At 50.7% G+C, this 26,704-nt stretch overlaps 4 protein-coding genes across 5 annotated transcripts; 1 reads left to right on the top strand and 3 right to left on the bottom strand.

Moving 5' to 3' along the window:
- Positions 1-306: 306 nt before the first annotated feature.
- Positions 307-10,391, bottom strand: RASL12 (RAS like family 12). The gene is made up of 6 exons (XM_030955090.1): positions 9,797-10,391; positions 3,779-3,895; positions 3,644-3,700; positions 2,497-2,570; positions 2,219-2,409; positions 307-1,453 (listed from the first exon to the last, which is right to left on the bottom strand). Exons 2-6 carry the CDS (start codon positions 3,885-3,887, stop codon positions 1,069-1,071), a joined length of 816 nt encoding a protein of 271 aa, XP_030810950.1. The 5' UTR covers positions 3,888-3,895; positions 9,797-10,391; the 3' UTR covers positions 307-1,068.
- KBTBD13 (kelch repeat and BTB domain containing 13) lies at positions 6,400-7,782 on the top strand. Its single transcript, XM_030955087.1, has one exon. It carries the CDS (start codon positions 6,400-6,402, stop codon positions 7,780-7,782), a length of 1,383 nt encoding a protein of 460 aa, XP_030810947.1.
- UBAP1L (ubiquitin associated protein 1 like) lies at positions 9,891-18,945 on the bottom strand. The gene is given in 6 exon segments (XM_030955088.1): positions 9,891-11,677; positions 12,564-12,665; positions 15,574-15,783; positions 16,678-16,839; positions 16,841-17,431; positions 18,685-18,945. Coding segments are annotated over 6 exon segments (1,332 nt in total). The 5' UTR covers positions 18,817-18,945; the 3' UTR covers positions 9,891-11,542.
- PDCD7 (programmed cell death 7) lies at positions 18,709-26,692 on the bottom strand. Of its 2 annotated transcripts, XR_004061039.1 has the most exons (6): positions 25,957-26,692; positions 24,741-24,879; positions 24,151-24,387; positions 23,445-23,532; positions 22,858-23,079; positions 18,709-18,839 (listed from the first exon to the last, which is right to left on the bottom strand). XR_004061039.1 is itself a non-coding variant. In XM_030955089.1 (5 exons), the coding sequence occupies exons 1-5, from the start codon at positions 26,644-26,646 to the stop codon at positions 22,962-22,964; spliced, it is 1,272 nt and encodes a 423-aa protein (XP_030810949.1). In that variant the 5' UTR covers positions 26,647-26,692; the 3' UTR covers positions 22,261-22,961. The 2 variants fall into 2 exon arrangements, 1 of the variants encoding a protein (XP_030810949.1); XM_030955089.1 differs by lacking the exon at positions 18,709-18,839 and having other exon boundaries at positions 22,261-23,079.
- Positions 26,693-26,704: the final 12 nt, after the last annotated feature.

Here is a 26,704-nt window from a genome sequence, read left to right as displayed (position 1 = left end):
AGGAAAACAGCAACACTGAAGCTGAGACATTTTTATTCTTTTCAGAATCCTCTTTATTAAAATACTTTCCAAAGTGGTTGATGAAATTGCCATATTGAATCTGTCTCTCAGTAAGGTCATATATATATATTTATATGGCTATATGTACAAATATACACATGGATATTTTACTCTGCAAAGTAACTGCAACTCCAGGGAGAAGCAGAACACTTAATCTGATAGAGCACCTGAAACCAAACATCCAGCCCTTGACCCTGGCTCAGGCACAGGTAGAGCCTGGTCTGCTCCAGGATTCCCTTTGTGTTCTTCACTGGGCACGCGTAGAAGCCATGAAATAATTTAGGACATTATTGGAAATACATCAGTCTTTTAAACACAGACTTTGCAGACCATGTCCTTGTCAGGAAAGCATCTCTTTGCAAAGCCTTTGGAAAGGGATGCTATAGTGTAAAAAGCTGAGCAAAAAAGCAGCAATTTTGGTGTGACTTAGCTTGACGTGTGAGTATCAGTTACAGGCCACCTGAGGCCTTTAAGTAGCTGAAACATTATCTGCACCTTTTTTATCTGGATTAAAAAAAAATAAAAATTCCTCCTACTTATTGCTTAGTCGGGGACCTGTGGGATGAATGAGATGGGTGCCTTCATGCTGGATTAATGATCAGCTCCTCATTCCTGGGCTCCTGTAGCTGTGGGCCAAGTGCCCAAGCTGGCTGGTGGCCGTGGAGTTGTCTCTTCCCCTCCCAATGGTATCCACAGCCCCAGCTCCTCTGGAAGCTGCTGCATCCTCACAGAAAACTGGGCTGGCCGCAGTGGCAGTGGCAGGACAGGGTACAAACACTGGGCAGGGGCAGGCAGAGCGATGCCACAGCCCATGTCAGACCCTTGGCACTTTGCCTGCTTGCCAAGTTGCCACTGCTGGCTTTGCCCCAGCACGGAGACCAGGGCCGCCATCTGCCAGCAGCTGCTGCAGTGCCCATGAGTCCATCATGGAAGGTCCCAACTCCTGTGGAGCCGGGGAAATGGATGAGGGTCTCTGTCTTCCCCCTCTGCAGCACCCAGGGATGTGTCCTAAAATATCTTGAAGCCTTTCAGCAAGGTGAGCGTGGGAGCCTTCCTTTTGCTCTGAGCCCGCGAGGACTTGACGGTGACCAGCTTGGCCTGGGCCACCGAGGGTATCTCCTTGTAGTTGACGGGGGAGAGGGTGTTGAAGGTGCAGGTGGCCAAGCTGTGGTGGGTGGGCAGGGCCACTGGCGGGGCCATGGGCGAGCAGGGCCGCTCCTCGGAGATGAAGAGCGGCCGCACGGGAAGGTTCCACTCCGCCTGGCGCCGCACCTCCCGCACGGCCTCGTGGAACACGTGCTGCACCCGAGCGAAGTCCTGGCATGCCGACACCTCATGGAAGAGGCACCCGAACCTGCTGGCGAGGGACATCCCTTCTGCTGAGAGCACCTGCCTGGCGAGAGCAGAGGGGATGGGTGCAGGTTCCCTTGGGGCACGGCAGCCACCCGAAAAAGGTGCAGGTAACAGATTGCGCATCCCACGCCTCCTTCTCAAAGAGCACCAAGGTAGCACTTGCCCATCCCTGCCCTGGGACATGAATCCAAAAGAGTTCTGCCTTTCCCAAAATCCCACAGTAATGGTCTCTTTGTGTCCCTGGGGAATCACACAACTTGTCCTGTTAGGGATGTGTTCCAGGAACCCAGGGGTGGGTGTGATGACAGTGCACTGGGAAGCAGGGAGGAGGAGATGGGGCAGGTCCTTGCTGTGGGGAGGGGGATACCTCCATCCTGGGAGCACGAAGGCTCCAGCAATGCATGTGAGTCAGGGGCCCGTGGGACCACAGAGCAGCACAAAAGGCCAGAAAAACATATTGGGCACATCCAGTCCTGGCAGTGGGGCTGGAACTAGAGGGCTCCAGGGAAAGGAAGGGCATGTCCAGAGGGGCTTCTCTGGCTCAAGCCCTGCCAGGGATGGTGACGCTGCCTCACCACTCAGCCAAAAAACATCCTACTGAAAATACCAACGGGCTCAAAATAAACACATCAGCCCTGGGGCAGGAGAGCAGAAAATTCAGGGACGTGGGAGGATGTTCAAATACTAATGGGGGCGGAAATACCCGTGAAGAAATCAGATTTGGGTTTTGCATCCCAGCAGGAGGGATGGGGATCTGTGAGCTCTCTCCCACGGGGAGCAGGCAGCCTTACCGCATGCCCGGTACCTGTACTGCTCCATGTCCAGCTTGTTTCCCAGCAGGAGCACGGGGCAGCGGCGCTGGCAGCCCCGTGCGTGCAGGGCGAGCACCTCGAGGTAGCGCTGGCAGCCCTCGAAGCTCTTCCTGCTGTCGATGCTGTAGACAACCAGGAAGGCACTGGCCCAGCACAGGTAGCGCTCGCAGTTCCCGGGGCCATCCTGGGCGTGGGAGGAGTGGCTGAGCTGCAGTCCAGTCGTGGTCCAGCCATGGTCCAGCTGGTCATCACACCCCCCCTAATGCCTTACCTGGTCAGCAGTGTCCATCACCTTCAAGAGCACAGGCTGCTGGTCCACCAGCTCCTCCGAGGAGTAGGTGTCCTCTGCAAGAAGAAGGGTGGTTGTGAGGATGGGCTGGCACATCCTGTCTTCTTCAAAGCCAAGCAAAGCTCAGGATGCTTGGGATACCATGGAAAAATTTCAGCCCTGATGAGGAGCATCCTCCACCAATGCCTCCCACCTTACTCCTTCCTGAGACATTATTTTGACGGACTGGTGGTGATGTTGCTGGGCAAGCCTGGCTAGGAGCAGTTATTTCTCCCCATTCTGCAAGCGTGGGCTCCCACAGGAGAAGGAGGGAGGGGAAGGAGCTTAGCACAACAATCACTGCACCCAGGGCTCAGCCCTTATCTAAAAGCCATGGCCTGATGAGATAAAGCGAGCGGGGGCTTGACATGGGACTGTTTCCCAATAAATCAAGCGAGAGGAGCAGTCTTTTGTTTTGGAAGGAGAGCAGGCAGGGAGAGCCGTTGAGCCATTCCCCCAGGAGAAAGATGCTTTCTTGGGGCCAGCTTTTAACCGATGTGTTTCGGAAAGGTTTTGACGTGGGAAGATAAAACCACATTCCTAAAAATATCTGAGGAAGAAAGGATTTATCCTTCTTTCTAAGAGTCACTGAATTATTAGGGGCTGGAGTTGGTTCTTGGACAACGTCCATATCTCCTTAATGTCCCCGATAAATCATTTATGTTTCTTCCCCACAGGCTGGAGTCAGGCCTAGGAAAATAGTTATTAATTACTCAAATGAGTGGAAAAAAAATACCCAGAACTGCTCACTGCAAAACTCAGCCCTAGGGTCGCCTGCTGTGCACCCGTCCTCGTTTCCTCAGCCTTTTCCCTGCCCAACAGACATGAGATGCTCCTCAAAGAGCCTCAAGAATTCAGCTTTTGGTTTTTTGGGGGCAATGCGAGGAGCCAACGTTCCCATGGGAAGTCCCCCCAGAGAGGGCACTGCTTTCACCTCTGTTTTCACAGATGGTTTTGGGTCAAATCCAGCCCTTGTTCTTGTTTTTTATATAATTTTGGGTGGGTTGTTTTTTCTTTCCCCTTACATGCCACATTCATGGGAAATGTGGGAGATGGGAAGGATGCTCCATGGGATAAGAACGTGCCTTACCCAAGTTGGGATCATATTCACTGATGAACCTCTTGGTTAGAAACTTCACGGTCAGAGCTGCAGGAGGTGAAAGAGGCAGGTGAGGCAGGTGTCCCCTGACGGCAGCTCCCCGATGCCCTGCCCCGCCCGTCTCACCTGACTTGCCAGCCCCTCTGCACCCCAGGATGGCCACGTTGCACTCGGGGAGGGGACTCTGGGGCGGCCGCTCGCTGCTGACTCGGGGTTTGCCGAACATCGAGGACATCCTCGGTCCTGCGGGACAGAGCAGGGGGACATGGAGCACCCGCTGCCACGTCGGATGGGGACCTTCTCACTGCCTGGCTCGTGGGTGCCTCAGCCTGGAGGAGAGACGGGCTCACCAGCACCAGGGTGGGAGATCCCCTCTCCTCCATCTGCATCCTGAGGCTGGCTGGCATCCTCATGCCACAGTGGCAGCCAGCACCCCACCGAAAGAGAAGGACCCCCCAGCCCTCTGCCCACCCATCACACCCCAGAAACAGAAGAGAAACGCAGCCTCCCACCTTAAAACCCACGGCCGGAGGGGACGCGGGGTTCTCCGTGAGCGCGGGGCCGGGGCAGCAGCGGCCCCTGCACGGCCGGGGCTGCGATGAATGAGGCAGGCGGAGGCGAGCGCGGCTCCCGCTGCTCGGGCTCCAGCCAAACTCCTTGTAAGGAAAGCTGCCACGCCGCGGGGCTGGACACGCTGCCCCGGCCACCCCGAGGACGGTCCCCGCGGCAGAGCACACACCGGCACCCCGAGCTGTCCCGGCTTCGGGCAGGGACCCCCGGGCCCAGACCGGCCGTGCCTCGGCTTGGTGGCCACCTCGCCGTGTCCCGGCACCTTCCTGAGCGCTCAGCTCCTCGCGTGTCCCAGCATGCCCAAGCCTGGTCCCTCTGTCCTGGCTGAGGCCGGGGCACTCATCCCAGCTCCGGCAGGCAGGAGCAGACCCGGAGCTGCCTTTGCAGCCACCCTGCGCGCCACTGCCCGGCTCCTTTGGACGCAATCAAGCACAGACACCTTCTGCTGCCGGCAGAGGCTTTCGAGGGACAGAAATACCCTTTTGCCACCCAAAAGCCTCGGTGCCAAGAGGAAGAGGGCGCCCGGGGAGTACTCACCAGTGCCCGTACCAATCCATCAGCCGGCACCCAGTGGCTCTGAGCCTGAGTAGGTGGCGGAGGCTGAAGTCAGCGTTGTCATGGTGATCACGGCCATTTGGGATAGGGCTCGATGCCCGGGACCACAGGATGCGGCCCCTGGGCCGGCCCCGAGGGACTGCGGGGGGGCCACAGCCGAGGCTGGGGGCCGAGGCTGCTCCGCGGCCATGCGGGGCTGCTGAGCCTTTGGGAATATTGCCCGTTAATACAGGCAGGATATTTTTAAACCCTCCCAAAATAGTCTGGGAGTGTGGAAGTCCCTGCAAGCCCCAGGGATGGGGATCACAGGGATAACTCCCCTGAGGGAAGCAGAGCCCCTCTGAGGACCCTTTACCCCAGACCCCCTTTGGTCACAGGTCTAAGGTGCTTAAAATTGGAACTAAACATGGTATTCAAGCTGGGTATCCATGAGGATCAATGACAGTGGTGCAAGTGCAAAATTCTCCCATTCTTTCCTAAACTCAGATTTTTGGGAGAACCCACTGTGGCCATGATCCTGAGGCAACAGCTTTGCCATCATGCACTGCCTGGAAAGTTCCCAGCTGCCGAGATGAAGGGGTTAAGGAGGGAGCAAAAAATAGACCTTCAACAGGATGAGCAACTCAAGTTAAATTATTCATTAAAACAAAACACCAGCTGCAAACTAATCACAGGTAGTGATGGGGAGATCCAGGAAGGAGCCCCCAAGTGAGCCCTGTTGTCATCCTTCCTTGGCACCCCATGGCGGAGCTGAAATGGGATTTCTAGCCAGAAAAATCTGTGATTAGCACACAAACAAGTGATGTGCCACAAATAACACTTTTCCTCACTGTCAAGCTCTGTGTCAGTAAACAGGGGTTTATCTCTTCCCACAGCCAGGTATTATGGGGAGCTGAGCAAGCCCTGAGGCCAGAGGGGAGGTTTTTGGTGAGAAGAGGTTGCTGCACTTCCTTTTTCTCACCTTGTGATCCCCAGATGAAGCACAGGCTGGCTTATGGCTCCTTGCAGCTGGGACGGATGTAGCAGATGCCGCTGCCATGGAGAGGGTCACAAAAGAAGGTCTCTCTCTGTCCATGGCAACACTTGAGAAACAGCCAAGCCCCTTTCCCATGGCCAAGCTGGTTGGCAAAGAGATTTGCTGATGTTGTTTACCTCCCTGGGCTGTAAACTCCACATTTTAAAGGAAAAAAAAATATTGTGGCCAGATGTTCTTCCCAGCCATGCAAGTGTGTTGCCCTCCCCAGGCTGGGGACTGTTCCGTCCATCATAAGGCATCATAAGGAGGATGCTTGACAGTGGAGAAAGCAAAACCTGGTATCTCCTGAGTGGCTGGGCATACTCCATGGGATGATCCAGGCACCTCTGCTGTGCCCAGTGCTGGCTGGTGACACTGGAACCCTGCCTGAGCTTGGGGGGGCAGCTGAGCCTGGTGGATGCCTTTGAAGGGCCCCGGTCACGAGCTCAGCTATCTTTAGCCCAAGGTATTTATATTACAAGGCCGCTGGGCAGTGCAGCAAAGGCATCAAAGGCTGGAGAAGGCCGAGGGGGCTGTGCAGGGGCACGGCACAGAGGGACATCGGGTGCTCCCCCACCCCTGAGAGCTGCTGAGGTCCCTGGCGAGGATGACCCCAGAGGAGGAAGGTTCCCAGGCAGGAGCCCCGGAGCGGGTGCGTATCCGGGTGGAGGAGCAGTCGTTCTCGGTGGAGAAGTCCTTGCTGGTGGAGAGCAGTGAGTACTTCCGTGCCCTCTTCCGCTCGGGCATGAGGGAGAGCACGCAGGAGGAGATTGGGCTGGGGGAGCTGAGTGCAGCTGGGTTCCTCGCCATGCTGCGGGTGCTGGCGGGAGAGAGGCCCATCCTTGGCAGCGAGGAGACCTTCCAGGCAGTGGAATGTGCTGCCTTCCTGCAGGTGAAGCCCTTGGCCAAGTACTTGATCCACTCCATCAACTCTGACAACTGCATCCTGCTGTATCAAGCCGCTGCCATATTTGGCCTCCTGGATCTCTTCCACTGTGCCGCACTCTACATCAGGGACAGCTACGCTGAGCTGGAGGAGTACCTGGACTGCCTCTCCGATGACTTGCTGGCCTATGTGGAAGCCCTCCTACCCAGCACCTTTGTGGCAGTGGGAGCCCACACACCCACCTTCGAGTTCTTGGAGGACCTCTCCAGGACCATCTGCTACCTGGACGAGGAGACCAACACATGGAGGACCCTCTCCTGCCTTCCGCTGAGCGCCAGCACATTCCTAGCCGGCATGGCAACCATGGATAACAAGATCTACATCGTGGGCGGTGTCTACGGGGCCAACAAGCAGGTGGTGGAGAGCAGCTTCTGCTACGATGCTGATGCCAACGCCTGGAGCGAGTTCCCCAGCCCTCACCAGCTGCGCTACGATGTCAGGCTAGTGGGCCACGAGGGCTACCTCTATGCCATCGGAGGTGAGTATGAGAAGATCTCGCTCAAATCTGTGGAGAGGTACGACCTGGCCTCCAGCACCTGGACCTTCGTCTCTGACCTGCCGCAACCGAGCACGGCAGCGCCCTGTGCCCAAGCCCTGGGGCAGATCTTCGTTTGCTTGTGGCAGCCACTGGACACCACTGTCATCTACGAGTACGAGACCCAGCAAGACGCGTGGCTTCCCATCACCGAGCTCAAGCGGCACCAGAGCTACGGGCACTGCATGGTGGCCCATCGTGACAACCTCTACGTCATGCGCAACGGCCCCTACGACGACTTCTTGCGCTGTGTCATCGACTGCTTCAACCTGACGTCCCGGCAGTGGAGCGCCCTGCCCGGGCAGTTCATGAACAGCAAGGGAGCTCTCTTCACTGCCATTGTCAGGGGTGACACCATCTACACTGTCAACAAGATGCTGACGCTCCTCTACACTGTGGAAGAGGAGACCTGGAAGCAGAAGAAGGAGCGGGCAGGTTTCCCACGCAGCGGCTCCCTGCAGACCTTCCTCCTGCGGCTGCCAAGACGTGACCATGACATTGCGACGTAGCTGGTCCCCCATCCCACGTCAGGATGCTCTCCTTGCACATGGCCTCAGCTCTGCACTCACTGCTCCCCTGGGCTCCTCTCCTCCTCTACGGAGCTGTGCTCAGGTCCAGGGATGCATCATGTTGGACCTTGGAGGTGACATTAGACCCTGCCAGAGGGAAAGGGCAGCTGCTGTCTGCCTCTTCCTGCCCTGCACAGGCACGAAGTCCTGTCAGCCATGAGCTCACAAGCCAGCTGTGTGCAGGACATTGTCACTTCTGCAGAGGACAGTACCGTAAAGATGCAAACATGGGATTTATTTATTCTGACTGCACTCTGAGGGTGTGCAGCATTCCACGCTCCTCTCTGCCTTGATGGGAAATCATTCATTACATGCTGGAATTAAAATGAAAGCTATAGAAAAGCTTCTCATTACTGTGTTTTTCATTTACTCTTGAGTTTGGGGTTTTTTCCTCCCGTGCTTCTGAAGGAAAATACCTCCTAACAGGGATCTGTGTCAGGACTTGCTTCTGCCCCTGAATGCTTTTTCAGCTGTGGCTCAGTTTCAGAGCCTTACGTGGGAGTGCAGTTCCCACAGAGCCCCGCATTCCCCTGGGAATTCTCTGTGGCTGCAGCGGGGTCCTGGTAGGAGGAGGGGAGATGGGGAGTGAAGGAAAGCAGCTCCTGGGCATCAGGTGCTTAATGTGCCAAGGGTTTTCTGGGACCTGGGAACCATCAATCACCCCCCTCAGGCCCCAGCACAGACCCAATGGAGTGGCAAGTGCTGGCTCTCACCAGAGACTTGCTTGTGCCAAGTCAGGATCTTTTGAGGACATGGCAAAGCTTGGAAGTACAGAGAGTGCTAAAAGGGAATGAGGGCTAGGGAACCATTACATGGTGATACCAGGCTTGCAGAGCTCCACAGCCAGAGAAGCTGTTCCCATCAGATCCCACTATCTGGTGTTGAGGGCACACAGCCCTCAACACCAGCTCTGGGGACAGCTGGGTAGCACAGAGCTCCCCTTTGTGACCACGGACTAGGGCAGCAGCAAACCCAGACCCCAGCTCAGTTGGTTTCCCATCCATGGGGCAGGCTTTGGGCTGCCTGTGCTGTCCAGGCCGGGAGGGAACGGAAGGGATACCAGCTGGGATGCCTCAAATAACTCCGCTGCTGATCCCGCCAAGTTCTCAGCACTTTCAAAACAGTTCCCGCATTTGAGAATAAACCCACTCAATGCAACTGCAAACCAAAACAAACCAGAAAACCCCAGCTTGCACCCACAGCCAGATGGAAAACCACTGGATGTGCCTTGTCCCCATTTGCTCTCTGCCACTGGGCCAGGCCACCACCCCGATGTCACCCATGAGGGGACTGCTGCTGGTGGAGCTGCAGGTCTGGCAGTGGCACAGGGGAGGCAGGGGACACTGACAGACCTGTCCCAGCTCTGCACTGTGGGCACTGAGGGCCGAGCAGCATTGCAGTCCCCAGGTGGAATGTTACAGCAACTTGTCAAATCAAATAATCTTCCCCTTCCCAGACAAAGCAAATTAACATTTCACAGAATTCTGTGAATTAACATTTCACGTTGTCTTCTCCTGAGAGCAGCACATGGAAACATGTTGCTTTAAAACAATTTTAAGCTGAACAAACAGCTTAAACATCCATTAAAATGAAGTTAAAATAATTCTGTTACTAAAATATTTATGTTGGGCTCCTGTGGCCAACCCTAGATCACAGAACTTGGCAGGCTCACCCATTCCCTCGAGCTCCGACACCAAGTGATACAACCTCCTCCCCACCTCCACATGCTGCTCGACAGTTCAGGGGTTTACAAAGATATTTGTCAACAAAATGCAAAAGGTTTAAAGATTTTAAGTGTAGCACTTGAGGGAAAGTGTGACTCTTGGCAGGCAGCTGAGTACAGCATGGATGCTCCCAAGAGCCATTTGTTGCATCCATCAGTCCAGACTGTGATCCAGAAAGTAACACAAGATAATTTTAGGTGCAAAGGAAGGAAAAAAGATACATTTCTTACCTCTGCAAGAAAAGATCCAAGATCCAGGACCAAGCAAACCACTAAGGAGGCCGAGAAGCTGCTCAGCCTTTGCACAGTGAGTTGGCACAATGCTGCCAGTGTGCTTTGCTCCACCAGAATTCAGCACCACTGGCAGCAGCACAGCACCCTTATCTTCCCCTTTCCATCCGCACGGTGTTCGCTCCGCCGAAGATCACATTTGGAGGCGACACGATCTGCCTAATCACAGCTTAACCTTCTGTAAGTCTCGTTTTTAAGGTGACATCATCTTGGCAAGGGGGAATGTAAGGAAAAGCTGTCTGTAGATGGACTCGCCTTATATGGGCCGTATCAAAAATAAAAGCTTGTATAACCAAGGGAAAGCAGGAGGAAAAACAGAGCTGGGAGCTCCAAAAAGAGCCTGTGAGCTCCCCAGGAATATCTCCCTAGGACATACAGGGTGCCACATTTTCCGTTTCAATGCCATTAAAGAAGAGCAGGAATAAAGCATCCTTGGGGATGGATAGGTCAACTCCCCCAACACCTGGATGCCAATTTTCCCTGTTGCATCCAGGCAAGAATCAATGCAGCCATGGAGAGCTGTACCTTCCTGTTGTTGTCTGGCACCCACCTGGAGATCCAGGGAGAATGGACAGAGTGTTTTACCTTGATGCCAGCACATTGTGCTGGGAGATTGTTTGGAAGGGTACAATGGAAAATGGTACTAATACAACTAAGGATTTTCTCTGCTGGGTTGTGCCAGTTGGCATCCTGACAGAAAAAGACAAACGTTGCAGAAGAACCCCCCAAGCATCTTTACTCAAAGAAATTACATCTGTTTCTAATTCACAGGAAAATAACATACTTTATGTGAAAACACTGTCCACTGTTCCACTGCCAAGCCAAGACACACATCCTGTACAGTGATCTGAATCTCCCATTCTCTGTCCTTCAGTTACATACAGAAATTCCCTTGGGCATACAGATGTTCCTGATGCTGATATTCATGCTTCACTTCATTTGGAACCACTGTCTTCACAGTTTAGGGATGCATCCCCTGAATTTTCCTGATTTGGGCAGAGCATGAGGGCAGTGAGCAGTTCCCCATCTCTCTGTTCTGATCTCATGAAGTTGCCTGAGGACAAACCTTTGCCTCCACCATTTTTCATTGCACTGGATAAACCTCATGTATTTCAGAGCAAGGGCAGCTTGTTTTCTTTCTTTATCCACATGGAACTGTGTATTTTCCTCACATGTCTGGTTTTAAAGGAGAAGCTAATGCGATCAAAGTGAATTTCAATTGACTAAGTCAGCTGAGACTCTTCCCAAGCCAGGACCAACACATGTTCCTGCAGAAGCCTTTAGGAAAACAATTTATTCTGTTGATTTATATAATCTTTTAAGAATCCCCACTTGATTGTAGCTGAAAACCTACACCCATCACCCCAGGTGGAGGGAGAACACTGGTTTGGTTTGGTTTTTGCAAAAATCTAAGCCAAAGGCAATTTGGATCTTCCCTCCTCTAATCTGAATAGCTGAGATGATCAAGGGTGGGGATGTGTGGATGAGGAGATAAACATTCCTGCTATGCAGTCAGTGCCTGCATGACAAACACTCTTATGATCGATGTCCATAAAATGAGACTCCAAGGCAGAGCTTTGAAGTGTGTGTCTGGTGCTTCCAGGGGTGGGGATGGAGCAGCACAATCACCTGAGTCCTTCTGGTCTGGTGTGGAGAGGGGAAACTCTGACTGCTCCAGGATGCTGCTCAGTGGGTTTTCATTACAAGCTCTTCCAGCGCCCTCTCCCTCTGATTCCCACAAAGCAAAAGAACTTCTTTGATTTCATTTTGCTGGAAGCCCATATCATTAAACTGAGCCAACAGATGCAAGAATTCAGCTGCCTGGAGGAAGAAGGAGGAGAGAAGAATGATGTTATCACGGATGGATAGATTGTGTAGTTGCAGAAAAAGCAGTGCTGTGGGACAAAGTTGCACTCAGAAGATCTGGCTGACCTGTATCACTGTGACAGTGGATTGAGGGCACACATATCCCTGGTAGCATTGAAACTTCTTAAATAAGAAATATTTAATAAAGTCAGCCTCTAGCTTCACTATTCCCTATAACGTTTATATCAATTCCATGCAGTGTTTGGCTGCATTATGAAGAGAGCAGGGAATGGCAGTGAGCACAACTGGAATTCATTTGTCCTGCTCCCCCTCTTTGCTCAGGCTGGGCCCCAGCACCACAACATCACCCAGAGCTGTGTCCTTAATAAATAAATCCTTCCCTGACTCTCAGACCCAGGTGCCCTCCCACTGCCACTGCCCTAAGGAGCAGTGACATGGCAATCCTACAGGCATCAGCAGCCTGGCAAACACTGCCAGCCTGGATTTCATGCACTTCTGCCTTCCCAGGCTCTCCATTACCCCCAGAGGGAGACTGATGATGGAGACAAATTCCCAGCTCTCCATGGTTCTCCTCCCTGGGGCTAGAAGGGAGAGCTGGCAGGGCTTAAGACAGAGTGAGTGCTGGTGGGCTCGGGATGGGATTCCCAAGCAAAGGCTGAGTGAACATCATTTCACACAACAGGGTGAGAAGAAAGGCAGAAAAGTGTGAAGGAGCAGGTGTCCTCCCCCAGGGGTCCTTATGGTGACACTGCCCTAGAGGTCTGGCCCTCCATGAGGCTGCAGGAGGGCCTGTGGATGCAGAGTGAAGTGTGCAGCCCACTGAAAAAGAGAGCATGGAGGACACAGCACAAAGGGCTGGGCTGTGCCATCCCATTCTGACCTTTTTCTCTGAGTACTGGAACATTTCCATGGCTTCCTCCACCTGCCCTTCCTCATAGCCCTGCTTCAGCAGCCGATCACAGGCACCCAGGTAGCTCAGGAACTGCAGAGGAAGACAGACAGGTTAATCCAGCCTTGCAAGGCATGGGGAGCAAGGCCAGTCAGGAGCCCCCTCTGGCACCTCCCAGGGACACACCATGGGGGCACATGAGCCACCATCATCTTGCCAGTTCATATCTAATGCTCAGCCAGGGTGGTCTGTCTGTCTGCAGCATTTCCAGTGGGAGACAACATCTTGGTCCCCCTTCACCCTCCCAGGGTGGGAATGGGAACAAGGAGGAAACCAAACATGTGACCACTTGAGATGCAGAGCGATGGCCTCCAGCGTGAGGCAGGGCCTGTCCCGGTGGGATGACTTCGCTCAGCTGACCCCACATCCCTTTGATGTGCTGGGGCTCAGGCACCCGTGGGTTTGCTCCAGGGTCCGAGAGCAGAGCCCACCCCAGGGGAGACCTGTGTGCTGTCATTACTGAAAGTAAACAGTTATTTTTGGCTTTCCTCATTGTTCTTGGAGTGCTGACAGCACAATTCCCAGCAGCATCTTTTAAATACAGCGAGAATCACTCACTGTCCAAAAACTTATGGGACAGGCAATAATAAATGAGCTATACAATATCAGGGGGAATAAAAACATCCCACAGGTCTCTCCAAAGCTTCTTCATCTAAGGAGAAGCTGATTAATTTCTCCCCAGATTCGCCAGCACACAGACCTCCACCTTCCCCAGCACTTCCATAGACAAGGAGAAGGACTCAGTGAAAGGCCATAAAACAAAGGAAAAAGACAAAAAGTCTTTCAAACATTGAGTTTATCTATTTTGGCTGAATAGTCGGGTAGGGATTTTCAGAAGTGTCAGCCTTAAGGAGCCCAGTAACTCAGAAAGGAGAGTCACTGGTCATTGGCATTCCTCACGTCATGTTATTTCCCTTGTTACCAGGCTAATGACAACCCCAGATCATTGCTCCATTTTCTTCCCCTGTTGTGGAAGAACAGCCACTCACCCACAGCATAACACAGACAGTCCTGGCAGCCTGGTCAAGCCCAGCATGAAATCAGTGCCTTTGTCAGCTTAATGTTTTTTATCACTAAAAATATTATATATATATATCCTCAAGACTAAACAAGAAGAGTTTTTTTAACAGTGACCAGCTGTTGCCTTTGTCATGTCTCAGCTCACATGTACATTGAGGGCTCCAACAATGCATTTTGAATTGATCAGTGATCATTGATCAAAATACAATAGTGCCTTTTTGGCCACGATGTCCTACATGATGAACCTCTGGCATGCTGGGGCAACTAATCCCACTTGAGCCTTTCAGAGAAGTTCTTCCACCAAAATTAGGAAAGCGTTGCTTCTAAAGAAGGCTACAGAAGGCCTTGTCTTCTCTACCAGGGAGGGCTCTGCCAGTTTCTCTTGACACTGCAAGGAAGTTGAGCAATTTTTGGCTACCATCTGGTACTTCCATCAATCCTCACAGTTGAAGTAGTCATTGTCACACATCAAAACCTCAGGCATCACCAGCAAGCAATAAAGAGAACAGGTCTTTTTGACTTCAACTGGAACATATTTTCCAGGAAGATTTAGACTAATTTGGTAGTTTGGTACTTGTAAAAAATGCGTGACAGGTCAGGCTTTATCTTGGCTGCATTGGGCATAAATGGGAAAGATGGGAACTGCTGGTGAAGAAGGCATGGGATAGAAGGCAGACCTTGTCTTTTGGAGCAGTAACCTCTTCTCCAAGGGAGTGGGAGTCCTGGTGTTTATACAGAAGGGAGCAGGGTGTACCCATTTCCACCCTTAATAAGATGCACTGTTTCTTCATTTTGAAGCCAGCACCTGCTACAAGACACCCTCACATGGCTCTATGAAACAACATGGGCTGGGCTCTGCCCATCTCGCTGTCCTAGATGAAAGCTCTATGGATTGAAGACATAAAGCTTCCCTTCCCACCTCAGCTCAGCTGAAACTCCAGCGAGCTCTGGGGAGCTGGGGTGAGTAAGGAGGGAGCCGGAAGCTGCAGGATGACTCAGCCACAGAGCAGCTCCGACCAGGCTGGCCCATGCAGCTCCCAGGGGAATGGGAAGGAGACTGGCAGCCAGCAGCGGCTGCTTGGTGCTCTGCCTGCTCATGCCCTGCCAGGATCTGCTCCTGCTCCCTGGCCTGACAGCCCCATAGAAATTCCTCTTGCTCAGCTGTAATTAAGACCCTTCTCTCTTTGCAAGAACTACTTGGATAACTTAGCCCTAAAATCCTCTGCTGGGATGAGCAGTCCAGCCCCAAGTTTGCCAAGGGAGTCAGAGCCAGCAGCTTCCCTCATGTCACAGATATTCTGAGCCCACCTGGACCTTTCTGACATTCATCTGGACAAAAGGAGACATTGGGAATGGGGATGCAGCACAGCAGGCAGGGATGTACTCACATACCAGGGGTAGGAAGAGGCTGCATGTTATGTTCAAATAAATTTCAGGTTATTCTAGAGGGCTCCTCGGGAAAAGAGCTCTGGGACCCTGCTGCAATGTTTGCATGGATTCCGTGCTTGCTCCAATACAGGGAAGTTGTGTTTTGGAGAGAGCCCAACCAAATCTCTAAGGTATTCCTACAGTCCCACTCTGACAGGATAAGCCACAGCAATAATCACACGAATCCAACAGCAAGGAAAAATGATGTGCAAAAAGTTTCCATATATGGGGGCAAAATTTGTACCTCAAAAGGACATGATGCTTCACACAACAGATTGAACAGATAACAAAGCCAGCCATGATTATGCACTGAAAAGCTGAGGGTGGCTCATTGCTATTTTATTACAGCAAAAGTGAAATCTCATGGAAAATCCTGTCAGCTGTGGTCTGACACCAAAGTGGAAAGGCAAGGCCGTCAAAAATCTACCCCAAAGAAGACAGCCATGCCTTTCTCCATGAAAGTTTCTCACAGTGCTGTGCCAGCTCCACCAACCTGACTTAAACTTTGCCTTCCTGTCTTCTGGAGGGTGAGGATGGCTTTCTGGGTGGGGTAGCCCAGGGCTATGACGGGCTCGATGAGATCTCTCTCCTCTTGGCTCAGTGCAGAGAGCAGGTCAGCCGAGGAATCTGGCTGGGATCTGTGGCAGCTGAGAGGTCGTCCAGGCGTGGAGGCAGGGGGGAGGCAAGTGTAGGGGCTGAGGGACTGCAAGGAAAAAAACAGATGGTCTTACTGCTCCAGGTCATGGAATGAGGTGAAACAACTCAGTTTGAGGCAATGCTTCTGAATGCTGGTGGTTAACTTGCTCTCTCCAGAAGAGGAAAATTCCCATACAAGGAACATCAAATGAGACTGTACTTAATTAAATCCAGGGTCAGCTAGAGATATAGAAGAGTGCTCAGTGTGGGTGTTGTACAAATACACACGAGCATTTAATCTCTCCTTAATTACTCCATGTCAAATGCAGCTGCATATAAATAACCTGGTCATTCAAGTGTCTGATGTTTTTACTGCAGGTTTTCAGTAATTCATCTCCTACACCTCTCAAGCAGCTGGATTAGATTCAATTTCTTAAAAGCAGGGTGCAATTCAGATTTAAGCTGACGGAGTACTACTTTACTCCATCCTTTCCCATCACTGTCTCTATCACTAAATGATCTGTATTTCTAGTAGGACTATGAAGTCCAAAGTTTCCTAGAAAAGACATAATGACTGTAAGGGGACATTTCCCTATAAACCCCGCTTATATCTGTTAAAATGGGATAATGTAGCAAAAAGAGGACAACCCCCCCATATTTCACTCTTTTCTTAGTGTTTCAATTGAGAATCAGATTAGACCCTACTTCGGAAAAACACAGATGTTTAGGACAGAGCAAGTAAAAGTGCACCCAGAAAGCTTTTTTCAACCGCAGTGACAAAATCAAACCCTTTCTTCACTTCTTGTGAAAACTTCAGCAATTCCTCATGGCTCCAGTGTTTCCAAAGCCCCATTTTGTTTCCTTTTCGCTGGCCAGCCCTCAGCAAATGAGACCAATCCGTGCCCTCCACCTCCCTCCTCTCCCAGTGATGAACAAAGGGCCACCAAAGGACGCTTCTCACCGGTACTGTGGGCTTGTGCTGCTTGATGGGAGGGATTGGCGTGGCTGTGGCTGGAGGAGTTGGCACAGCAGTCCCCTGCTGGGACACGTCTGGATCTGGCCTGTACTTGATGCTGCCGTTGGTGCTGGGGCACTGGGGCAGCAGCCGTGGCACCACGATACCCCCTGTTCCCTGTGGCAGCTCTGTTCAAAGGATGCACCAAAGCAGCCAACTTCCTCCTGGCGGCTTCCAGCTCGTTCTTCATGTTGTTAAATATCACCATGGATCTTCTCTGCTTGCTGGGGTCTGGGCTGGCTGGGCTGTGGACATTGTTCTCTGGCGAGGGCTCCAGCAAGCCGGGTGACGTCTTTGGTCGGGTCTGGTAAAAGCCGGGGCGTGAAGACACACTTCTTGCAGAGCTTCTCCTCCTGGAGAGGTGTGATTCGTCCTTGTCATTCTCTTCCCAAGAGGTGGAGGAGTACTCATCATCCGAGTACTCCCCCTCCTCTGAGTGCCAGGTGTCACTCTCGGTGTCAGACAGGACCGCCCAGCCCCTGGCGTGCCCGTAGGAGCTGTCGGCAGCGCTCAGGCTGATGGAGCGCCGCACTGCCCCGTCCCGACCCGGCCCCCCGCAGCTGTCGGCAGGGTCCACCAGCAGCAGCCAGCACGGGGGAGCCGTGGGGACGACTTCGGAGGTGACTCGATGGCGGGAGGTCTGCTGCTGAGAGGCCACCTCCACCCAGTACAGCACCTTCCTTTCCAGAGAGAAGTCGTGCTGCAGAAGAGCGAGAGGCAGCTGGTGAGGACATGTGAAACCAGACCAGGTGGCATGCAGCAAACCATGCACTCCACGAGGCATCTTAAGGGCTGCAGTCTTCCCATATCAGCTCCTATCTCCCTGAGCATTAGGGCTGGCTGTAGGATTGAGCAGTGCCAGCCACATCTCTGCAGGGAATCCCTAAATTTATATTTGAAAAAACGTCTTATCTATGAAGTCATGACTATTCTGAGTTGCACCTACAGTTCTTTGGAAAAGTATTTTATGCTTGGAGGTGTTTGTGTCACTTTGACTGTGGAAGGCAGGAGTGTGCAGACATCCCAATTTTAGGCAGCTGCAGAGAGGCACCACATCCAGCCACAGGCTGCCCCCAGAATGGCGGCAGAGTTTGTTTGTGACCTGCATTAGCAGCGCTTGGCAGAGCCACTTCAGGGGCTCAGAAGCCACCAAGAGGGGAGATGCCACCTCGGGCAGAACCAGCCATGGGATTATCTAGTGGCGCCAGGGTCTCGGCTGCTCCCCAAACAGAGTTGTCATTTCCACATAGTTCAGCTTAAAATATAAGTGTGTTTGTGACTGAAATCTGAGGGTTTTCCTGGAACAAACAAGCCTTGCCCGTCCCAGAGCTCTCCAAACAAGGTCTCCTCCTGACAGGCAGGCAAGTACATTCACAGCCCAGGAATGCTGTTTTTACTGTTCTTGCCACTTGGGTCAGCTGTGGACCCAAATCAGCCTCCCCAAGGAAAACACCCTCACTTCCCTCCATAAGGATCAGCCTGGACCAGCAGCACAATGGTTTGGCCTCAGAGGGGAGCATCAAATCATCACTAAATAGGGAGAAACACGGGGTGTATATATATATATATATATTTAAACACTATCTATATGATTCCAGCACAGGTAGTATTGCCTGCTTACAGCTGGTAGATTTATTGGTAAATATTTAATAAATATCATTAATAAATGAGACAGTGATAACTCCAAAGGAGAAAACAACCCCAGAGCAGAGCCTGAAGTTTGTCCTTTTTGTCCCAGAAAAACCTAACCTTCCTTCTTAGAAAGGATTTTTAGAAAGCAACCCCAAACCAACCCCATCATCACTGCCACACACCACAAATCATCCTCACCTCCTCCCAGTAATGCTGCAAACCAGCCAGTGAAGAGGAGATCAGTTAGGAGTTCCCTTCTTTCGTGAGAACACTGCTGGTTTCCTTCCAGCATCCCCCAGCAGTGACGGGGTGTGGACTCACCATGGTGCTCATGAGGATGTCGGTGCAGTCAGGGAGCTCAATGTCCGGGGCAGTGACTAAAGGGATTTCTCCCTCTGAGTCCCCACTGAGGCTCATGGCTGTCCGGAAGGGAACTTCATCCAGGTAGTTCATTGCTGCTGCCTGATTTCTTGCTGCTGGAGGAAGGGAAACAGAAACTGTAAGAATATCTCTTAAGCTGGCTGGAAGGAGAGAAAGATGAGCTGTTTCAAGTGCCAGCTGGGTAAAAACAGAATGGCAAAATCTTATTTACTGATACCAGGAAGCTTTGTCTGAACTAACCTTTGCTATTCTCAGCTTGAGCCAGAACGACTTGACCAAGCTTATGGCTTCCTTTGGCAGAGATCCTGAGCATTTTTCTCCTCCATCTCTCCCATCCCTCCTGTCTCTCCCTCTCCCTCAGTTCCCATTGCACGCTCCTTTCCCCAGAGCATTTTTTCCAGTTACAGAGGGAGAAAGCACAGCCAAGGAGGACACCTTGCAGGTCTCCCCTGTCTGCACAAGCTGTGGTGACAGAGCTCATGCACATGGCCTCGTGCTGCTGAGCCATCACACAGAGCATCCCGAGGGAGCTGGGGTGAGGGCATTCCTTTGGGCATTGCAGCAGCTTACTGGGAGCCAGGCAAGGAAGCTGTGCAGCAGGCAAGCTTGGGAATTAGGAGGATGTCAAACAAGCAATTTTAAAGATTAGCTTTTAGGAATCCATGCATTAATTTTAAGTGTGGTGATGGTCTTAGATCAGGAATTGCAGGGGAGAGAACAATTACCAGTGAATTGGGAATGCAGTCAGGAAAATATTACTTCAAGTGTCTCCATCAGGTCTCTACAAATGTCTCAATTTACTAAAAAGCCATTACTTGCTACATGAAGCCTCGAGCTTTCAGCTTCCCAGTGATGACAGTGTGTAAAATCACTTCTTTTACAGATTATAAACTATTAGGAGCTGGTAGCCAGTCTTCCACTGAGTTCTGGTACTGGCAGCATGTGCCTGCTCATCCCAAGGTCCTCAGCACTCATCCTCAGGTCACACAGTAAATATGTATGTGACATCCCTAAGTGCTTTTCCCAATTATTTTTTTCCTTTAAAAACAAACAGCTTCTATGACAACAAGGATAAACATTCCACTAAAAGGAAATATGCAGAAGAATATACACAAGGATGACAACACTGCCTGTTTAAAGCAAAAATAAGAGTCTATAATGGGAGATGGGGTTCAGGGAAGTTTCCTGTGTTGGCAAAGGACTCACAAAGAGCTTCCAGGCCAGAGAAAGTGACACACACAATCAACATGCACAATCACTCAGGCAACTCAGCCGGTCATATCAGAATGACAACAGGGTTGTCACTTTGCCTGCCTACGCCAGGAGCCTTTAATGCTCCTGCAAAAGCAGAGCCCCTAACCAGCTTTGTGCTCCTGCACATGTCCTGCCACTAACATGCAACACAGGCAACGTGTTGGCATCCCACGTGGAGCCAGGCCACCTGCTCAGCTTAAGAGGGCTCAGCCTAAGGGACAATCCACGTCAGCACTGACAAAGGTGACGCCTGAAAACATCTGCAAGCGAAGCCACCTTCCCTCAGCTTTCTGCTACTCCCTGAGCAGCTCCTGCATGCAGGGAGGACTGACCTTCCCTGCAGCTTGGGCTGTAAACTGGCTCTCCCCAAAACCCCAGGGCGCTGAGGAAAGCGGTGTCTCAGCATCTGTCACCCAGAATGGCTCCACTCAGGTTCAAATGATACTTTAAGGGATGGTGATGGGTAGTGAGTGTGTCTGAAGCCACAATGAAGAAAATATGAGAAAATTAGGGTATTGTACCTCTCTGTATTTTACTGCACAAATACTGTGCTTTAAGAGAGGCTCACACAAGTGTTAATTCCCAAAACCACAGTTTAGAAAACAAGAAGTACTTTGGGGCAGGAGCAATCACAACAAAAATGCTACTAGAAAAGGATAAAAGAGGGTCAGTCATAAACACCAACTCCCACCAGAAGGGAACTCTACAAGGGCTCTGACCTCCTGTTCTCCAGAGGAGCCCTGCCCACTTTCACATTAAAGACACTGGCCAGTTCATGAACCAGTTCACATCAGGAACAGGATGTGCCTAAAGAGCAGGAGAAACCCAAATTGCACCAGGACCAGGGGAGGAATAGGATACAAATGAATCTTGGAAACTCACAGCCAACATCTCGCTTCTTCTTAGCTATACTAAGTTTTTAAAATTTAAAAACAGTGGGAAATATTATACTCAGAAAAATAGGAATCAAGTCTAAACACACACTTTTTAAATTAATACCAGGTGTCCATGTATTTTATGAGTTGAGATTTCAAACATTCCTCCCCATCTGTGGCTTCAACTTCCTCACTAAAGCTATGAAACATTTCAATGCAGATGTCATCAGACAGGAGCAAATACACAGAACATAGCTAAAGGTGGATCCTCCCCAGCCATTTTCAAGCCCTATGTTTATTAGCAATATGAAGCAGTCCTTACCATCAGATGAACTCATGGAGCTCTCTCCTCACAGGGCAGGCAGAACAGAGCTGCTGCTTTGCTGCCTCCTTATCTACTGCTCAGCTCTTTAAATTCCTGCAGTGTCAGACAAGCAGCTGACTTGGACAGCTTTAAGATAATCGTAGCTTAAGCAGTTGGCCTGTTCCATCAGACATGCTGATGGGATAAGGAGTCTAATTGTTTAAGCAGAGCATCCTCTGGTCACCAAGCTGCCTGAACTGAAAGCGTTGGGTTTGTATGGGTTTTATGCAGTTGTTTTTATTTTTATATTTGATCTTGTGCATTTTCATCAGGGAAGACTCCCCAGGATCTGACTCAGCCTTGGGTCTGGAGTAATGAGATGCTGCAAGTGACATTAGGGATAGGAGGATGTAGGGAAGAGCAAATCAGAACACCAACTGCAGAGAACTTCATGGCAATCTGTATGTTGGGGTGCTACAGGTGAGCAAGAGCTGCAAACTTCTGCACTCATGTTCTGTCAGGAACAGCCAGTTTGTGTCTCTCACTAACAGAAACCAGTGCAAAGGTTCAGCCAGGACACTCCTGACATTACACCCAAGGCCCAGGTACTGAATTTAGGCAATGACATGCGTGAATTACGCACTGTTGTGACGCCAAGAGGCAAAGCACTGGAGAGATTAACTCGATTCCCACACACTGGGGCTAGCAAGAATAAGGACTGCAGCTCTGGAAAGCTGCCACAGCAATCTGTGCAGAACAGCAAAGCTCCAAATCCATATGGCCTGTCACAGTTACAAGCAAACTGTCCAGAACATGGAAAGCTTTGACATCAGGTGTCACCTCTGTCACCTTGCAGGAGGGAGAAGTTCCTTCACACAAACCTTTTCCCAACAATTCTCTCCTTGTTGGAGTTGTATTTGATGCAAAGTACTCAAACAAATCTCTTCCCTTCCGTGAAAATATTTTAAACAAAAATCAATTTTTCTCTATTTGTTCTGTACAAAAAAAACAACTTACAAAATAAAGCTGTGGTTTTTGATCAAATATTATAGACATATACAAAAATATCTATATAGTCAAAACACAGTACGTTAGACTGCAGATTTTATTGGTTTTTTTTCAGCAGGCTTATTCATCAAATTTGTATTTATTCACATGGCTGTCTGACCTATTTCACCACAAATGGGAATTTTTTCCATGTTTTGGTATCAGCTTTAGTTCACGAAAGTATAATGTCAACAGCTGCTTTAATCAACCTTGAAAAACCCTGTCTTGTTTGTACTTCAGAATTCGTTTAAACTTGTAATAGGTTTGTCTCTACACCCAAAAATACAGGAACTATTTTGACAGTGATGCTTGACATGCTTCATTTAAGAAGAAAAACATGTTTACTAATGATCTCTTCTTTTTTTTTAATTTCTTCTTTTCTGAAGCTTTCATCATCCTTTATAAAGATAAAAGCCACTGCAAATATTATGTTAATACTGGCACAAATACCACCATCAGCAATGTTCCTTTATTAAGATTGAGATTTAACAAGAACTCGCAGCCGGATTGTAATTCCACACCACAAGAGGCCTGGCAGCTCTGGGCTTGCTCAGCCATCTCCCTGCACAGTCAAACAGCAAAAACAATTCTTAAACTTTTTTTCAAGACCTTCCAGTAAAGACTTTGCAGTACCTGGCTGCCGAAAGAGAGGACGACACTTCCTCTTTGGGCCCTCTCATATTTACACGTAGTTATAATGAAGCAATCCTCCAACGCTGAAATGATTTATTGCTAAATTATCTGACAGCAGTGGCCCAAGTATCACTGGTGGGGAGACTCGGGAGAACCCATCCTGGAGGGATGCAGCTTCCTTCAGGGTGGTCAGCTGGCACCAAGTACTGATCCCATTCATGCCTTTAACAGAGAGAGTTGTTTGAGAGGAGAGCTAGGATTAATTTGGTGTAAGATTTATTATACACCCACATAGATGTTACTGATCGATACAAACCCCACAATACTTGTACTCTTAAACTTGTTTTTCAAAAGACAAATGTGAAAATTTGATGTTCTGGTGTTAAATGGAATGGTTATGCATGAAGTGCACTCTGCCTCACACGGGCATCTGTTGGATATGACTCAAGCAAGAAACTTGAAAAAACCAGAACAATCCATTGCATAACCATATTTGGAAGCTGACAAACCAAAAGGGGCACTGAATTTACAATTGCAAAAAACAGTGTTTGCCATCTCTGATGATAAAATACTTTCTTTACTTTTACCTGATCTGGATTAGAGCTGCTACAGAATGTTCAGCTTGTAAGTAGTAGTCTCTGAAAGGCTGCAGCAGATGGGCAAGGGGGAATTCAGCTGTGAAAACACAGACACAGAAATTGTTGAATAATCCAGAAAAACCTTCCATTCTAGTGAGTCTCAGAAGCCCAGCATTTGCAAAATCATTTGCTACTGCCCAGCTGTAATCTAACATCAGGTCCCTAGGTAATATATGAAACTGAAGTGTTTATATGTTACACATTTCCTGACCTGTACCACAGCTGTCAGAGGAAAGCCAAGACTAGCAAAACTTCCTGACTCTACCATCTGAAAAAGGGGAACATATGGACACTGAATCTTTACAGATTACCTGAGGAGTCAGACTTATCAAAGCACCAGGCTAAAGCATCTATGGTGCTGGAAGTCTTCAATCTATTCTGTTTATTCTCACTTCAGTTTAATCTAGAACCTCTTCTTGCAAAACAACATGAAACCAGCTTGAGATGTGCTGCAGTCCATACTGAAGAGCTCAACAGTTCCTCTTACACTACAGGTGTTAACAGCACTATGTTTATCCCTCATTCTCAGACCATAAATTACTCTAGTGGATGATTCCTTTCCCAACTAGATCTGTGCCTGCGTTTCAAACCCAGTGTCTGTGAGATCAGGATGTGATGTGGAAAAACACTGTTAAGAAAAGACAGCAAAATTTACCTGGATCCCCAAACAGCTTAGAATCCATTTCCAGTTTCTGCTGTAGTAGTTTTTCCCTTTCCTTCTTCTGTTTCTTTTCCATTTCCCTCTTCCTTTCCTCCTCCTGTTCTCCCTCCAGCATAACCCTTAATGCTCTTTCCTCAGCTTCATACAGTTCTGTGCGAGTTTTGAGCAATGTTTTGAGACTCTCCACCTGATTTTCAAATTCTTCATCTGCTGAAGGAGGTGGACAAACACCTGAACAGAAAGAGAAGTGATTTTAAGTTTTCAGATTCAGACGGGGGTTTGATACCAGACTTGAGTCTGATATCTGAGTTTGATACTGGACCAGAGTTGGGAAAATCTCAGAGGAATATGAATTTAACCTTGTTAACAGATGGAATTCTTACTGGAATAATCATTCTTCCAGAAAGAGCTTGGAAACATACAAACACAACAAATGAATTCAGCACTTTGTACCTATTCTTGTAAATAAAATCACAATGAAGACACAGCTTTGTGAAACTGTGCCTTGCTAGTTAGCACAGGGCACCCTCATCTTATTTCCTGTGGATGCAATTAAAGAAGTTTAGACCAATCTCATAATGAACCTTTCCTGGCAGCAGCTTCTTTCCTCAGCTTCCGAAGCTTCTCCAGCCCGCGCAGGACGTCCGTCATCCTCTTTGTATCTGCTTGTTTCTTGCGGACTTCAGACAGGACACTGTCAGCAGCAGCCTTCAGCTCTTGTTCCTAGGAAAGGAAGGAAAAAAACAGATGAGATCTGTGAAATATCCCTCAAAGACACAAATCAAATGGTATTTTCAGGGATTAGCAAAGCACTGGAGAGCAGAGTAACTTCAGTACAGCAACAAGTCAAGCCAACCATCCAGCCTTGCCTTTTCATGAAAAAAAGGCTAAAATACCACAGACTTCAGAAAAAAATGCTGTGGGACTCATAAATTTGGGCTAAATCACAGAATCATGGAATTGATAAGGTTGGAAAAGATCATCAAGTCCGTCTCTCAACTCAGCGCCACCACCATGTTCACCACTAAACCATGTCCTCCAGTGCCATATGCACCCACTTTTGAGCACTTCCTAAATGATTTGTGGATTTTGAAAGCCTGAGAACCTTTAACCACAGAAATTTAGGATAAATATTTTACAATAAACAGAAACCATCCTGATTCCACAGTTCTGCAGTTAAGACCATTAACCTGCCACAGTCTGACCACAAACCCTACCTCAGCAGCTGCTCTGGACCAACCCAGAAGCAGACCAGCAGAAAGGGAGTTCCTTAGCCAAAAACAAACAGAAAGGTTTGCCCTTCCCAACCAGTCTAATTTGAGGTGGTATTTTTTGCTTTGGAGATGTTTTACTCCCCCATAAGATCAAAAAGCTTGTACACCACAAGCTTTAGAAGGATGAAAGCAGGAGGGAAGGCTGATGGATACTGAAACAGCACTGATCACCACAAGGTAGCTGTGTGGACAGGCTGACACTTGGGATCACAGAGGAAAACCTCCAGGAGTTCAGAAACAACTTAAACCCCAATTTCATGTCAAGGCCTAGAACATGAGGATGGCAAAACCGAGATGCCCACCAAGACTTCAAAGCAAGAAGGGCTGCAGGCCTTGGAAACAGCACATCTCTCAGTACGCTGAAGTCATGCAGCACCTCAGTGGCACCCACTGAAGCACGGGGGATCAAAGCCAGGTGTGGGAAAGGCACAGCCCGCCGTGACCCCACTACCGGCATGTCAACCCTGCCCCACCAAGCTGTCCTGGAGCCCCGGGGAGAGGGAGGACGAGGCACTGGGGACCATACCCGGTTCTTTTCCTCCACCTCCTGGATGCACTTAGCCCGCCACTGGTCGATCTTTGCCTCCCGCTCGGCGGCTCGGGCCGCCTCCTCCTCCTTGGCCGCCCTGGCTTCGAGCTTCCTCCGCTGCAGGCGCAGCCTCCTCTTCCTCGCCCTCTCGGCCTTCCTGCGCAGCGCCTCGCCGTAGCCGGGCTCCCGCAGGGGCCGCACCACCTCCCGCAGCTCCCGCAGCGCCGCCTCCGCCTCCTCCCGCGCCCGGGCCCAGCCCGGCTCGTCGCCCTGGTCCTCGCTGCGCCGCAGGGCCCGGCAGAGCGCGGTCACCCGGGCCACCCGCGCCAGCGCCGCCACCGCCACGGCCCGGGCGCTGCTGGGGCTGGCGGCGGCGGGCGGCGGCGGCGGCGGGGGAGCGGCGCGGCGGCGGCCCAGGAACTGCGAGAGCCACAGCTCATCCTGCTGCCGCTGCACCGCCTCCTCCTCGGCCGCTGCCCGCGGCGGGGCTGCCGCTAAGTAGGGGACGCCCGGCGGGAAGCGCGGTCCCCCCTCACCCGCAGTCGGCGGCGGCGGCAAGAAGAAAGGCGGGGGTGCTACCGGCCCTACCGCAAAGGGCGCTGGGCGGACGGAGGGGCCGGGGAAGGGCGGCGGGAAGGCGCGGAAGGGTGGCGGGAGGCGAGCGGGGAACGGCGGCGGCTGCGCCATTATCGCGCCGCAGCCCTCAGCGCGCCGCCATGACAGCGCCTCAGCACCCCCCTCAGCG

The sequence above is a fragment of the Camarhynchus parvulus genome, chromosome 10, assembly GCF_901933205.1.
Source record: "Camarhynchus parvulus chromosome 10, STF_HiC, whole genome shotgun sequence".
NCBI lineage: Eukaryota > Metazoa > Chordata > Aves > Passeriformes > Thraupidae > Camarhynchus > Camarhynchus parvulus.
Note: the sequence above shows the minus strand (reverse complement) of the source record. Positions and strands in the feature narration are given on the sequence as shown.